Source organism: Fopius arisanus, unplaced genomic scaffold (assembly GCF_000806365.1).
Source record: "Fopius arisanus strain USDA-PBARC FA_bdor unplaced genomic scaffold, ASM80636v1 scaffold00058, whole genome shotgun sequence".
In the NCBI taxonomy this organism is placed as follows: Eukaryota; Metazoa; Arthropoda; class Insecta; order Hymenoptera; family Braconidae; genus Fopius; species Fopius arisanus.
Window position 1 is genome coordinate 792,828 of NW_011887797.1, and position 2,397 is coordinate 795,224.

The following is a 2,397-nucleotide window of genomic DNA, read 5'->3' on the forward strand; positions in this document are numbered from 1 at the left end:
ATTGTTTTCTTTTTTATTTGTTCCTAGTAGTAACAAATATTGGTATTAACAAAAACACGCGATCTGGAGAGAACAAAGAATGGACATGTACAGTGTTTTCTTCTATATAATTCCCTATGCAAATAGAAAAGTAGATACCGTGTTAATAATGCTCCTGACAATACATACTAATTCGATTGAAGTGCTCTCCATTTCAATTCCCTTATGGTTTACCAGACAATTTGTAGAAAGTCAATGTTTTTATAAACATGAATAGCATCTGTAGATTGACATAATATATAAGTACAAAGTTGTTAAAGACAAAAAAGAGTGGAATATTGAATATTCACGTAAATCTCACTAATTGACTTGAAGCCATCAGAGAAAAGGAAAGGTGAAGTGAATATAACATCTAAGTAGCTGTTATTATACGTTTTACAATGTAAATAGTTTATTTAATTCAATCACATTTATTATTTCTTTATATGTAAAATTCTTGGAATAATTCGATCTATTTATACTTAATAGATTAAAGATAAATAAAACGATCATCCAACTATTCTTCTATAATAGGAGTATTTTCAATGAAGTACTTATTAGTTTAAGTACTCGAGATTTGACGGACCTTCGATATTTTAGTCTATTGATTTTTATGTTATTTAACATCCGTGGGATATTGATGATTTCGGTCGTTCCTTATAATTGATCATGTGTGGAAAAAAAATTTCTGGCCTAGAAAATATATAGAAATTTAACTGAATATTTTCACCAACTTATTTATTTAATTCTCTGTGCGCCCCTACATTGATTCACAATTAATGATAAATTAACAATTTGTCCTTTATAGAATTCATTTTATTATCACCGTACAAATTTGCCCTTGGAAAAAAATAAAATTGATCGATCGCTTCACGAATTAAAGGAGAATGAAGAGTGTGTTAAATGCATTTAATTTTCTAGATGGAAATATCCTATTCTAAAAATGATAAACAGGTTGAATTTGCATACTATCGATATTTATTATCAAACGCCTGTTATGCTTATTCCTCATGGATTCACTCGTCATAGCTGACTAATTTGCAATCAGAATTCACTCAATTTTGAGATTTTCCATTGATGAAAAATTCGATCGTTCGGTCTTTATAAATACATTAGGAGACAATCGTGATAAGATTCAGTGATCATCTAATAATCGGACAATCTTAATGAATCCAAGGTAAGTAGATGTATGTAATAGTTTTATGGAGCATTTAAATGGGCTTTGGTGCTTCCATTTCTAAGCCAGAAGGCACCTCCTAAAAGAATAGTACAGCAGAAACCAAGAATAAGTCTTAATCTCCAATGATGTTTAGAACTTTTTAGTAAATATATTATCTTCATCGTTTGATCTCTCATATCCTGTAAACTGCTCGAATTTTCTATCACAAAATTTGACATTTCGACTTTTTTATCTTGAGGCATTTGCGCCTCAATTCGTAATTTTGCTTTACTTTCAGTGAATCCAGAACGCTCCATTAGGCGCTGGAGTTGGAGATCTTCTTCGCTGAAAGAAGAATGCAACACATCATACATCACGGTAAATTTACAATGACTTGGCGTTTTCCAATACTGGCTTATCAGCTATATTTACCACGTAACAACGATGATTTTGTGCAAAAAATTGAGCATTTTGCCACTTTCAAATAGCAGTGGAAGATCCATAACGATAAACGGATGTCCTTGAAGAAAATATTTAAATGCCTGCCAGCATATTTCTTTATATATGTATGGATGTGTGAGAGCATTTAATTTTCTTCTTTTTTCAACGTCGTCGAATATCAATTCCCCCAATTTAACTCTGTTGAGCGTTCCATCATTATTGATCACTTCAGCTCCAAATTCATTGTGTATTTTGTGCAATGCGGGTTTTCCAGGCTCAACAACTGTAAATATTTAGATAATTCTTTTTTTATTCTGCACATGTCAATTATTCTTGTCCATTTAAAATTCAATGAAGTATCAACAACTGAATGTTTTGAACGTGTGAATATTTACCAGATTATTTTGATCGTTGTCTTAACATTTTACATTAATTTGTGTATGCCTTTTTTCTGATAAATTTAAAATAAACAGCGATTCTAACCTTTTCGGGCTACTACATCAGCGTCCACGATTGGAATTCCGTATTCTCTGAATACTTGACATACTGTACTTTTTCCCGTGGCTATGCCGCCTGTCAGTCCAACAATAAACATTGTCGGTTTACAATTATAATTCGAGTAATATAACCGGAAACTACTGTCATTGACAATAATGATGTTTTTTGTCTCGTTTTGTGTTTTCTTCCAAGTTCAAAGTGAAGTTCGGGTGACGGCTGTGTTTTTGATAAGAGGCAATGAGAGCTTAGATAGGAGTCCGCAATCTTACAGCCGTTTTGTT

The 2,397-nt window shown here is 32.0% G+C and overlaps 1 protein-coding gene and 1 long non-coding RNA gene across 2 annotated transcripts in view; one reads left to right on the top strand and one right to left on the bottom strand.

The window, feature by feature from the left end:
* Positions 1-735: 735 nt before the first annotated feature.
* Positions 736-2,397, bottom strand: Dpck (Dephospho-CoA kinase; the record flags this gene model as incomplete). The annotated part of the gene is given in 3 exon segments (XM_011308219.1): positions 736-1,522; positions 1,610-1,901; positions 2,102-2,397. Coding segments are annotated over 3 exon segments (708 nt in total). The 3' UTR covers positions 736-1,218.
* The window catches only part of LOC105268554 (uncharacterized), a 3,841-nt gene continuing 2,924 nt past the window's right edge, over positions 1,481-2,397 (top strand). The window contains exon 1 of the long non-coding RNA XR_892343.1: positions 1,481-1,555. This is a non-coding gene — a long non-coding RNA (uncharacterized lncRNA). The remainder of the gene's footprint in view (positions 1,556-2,397) is intronic.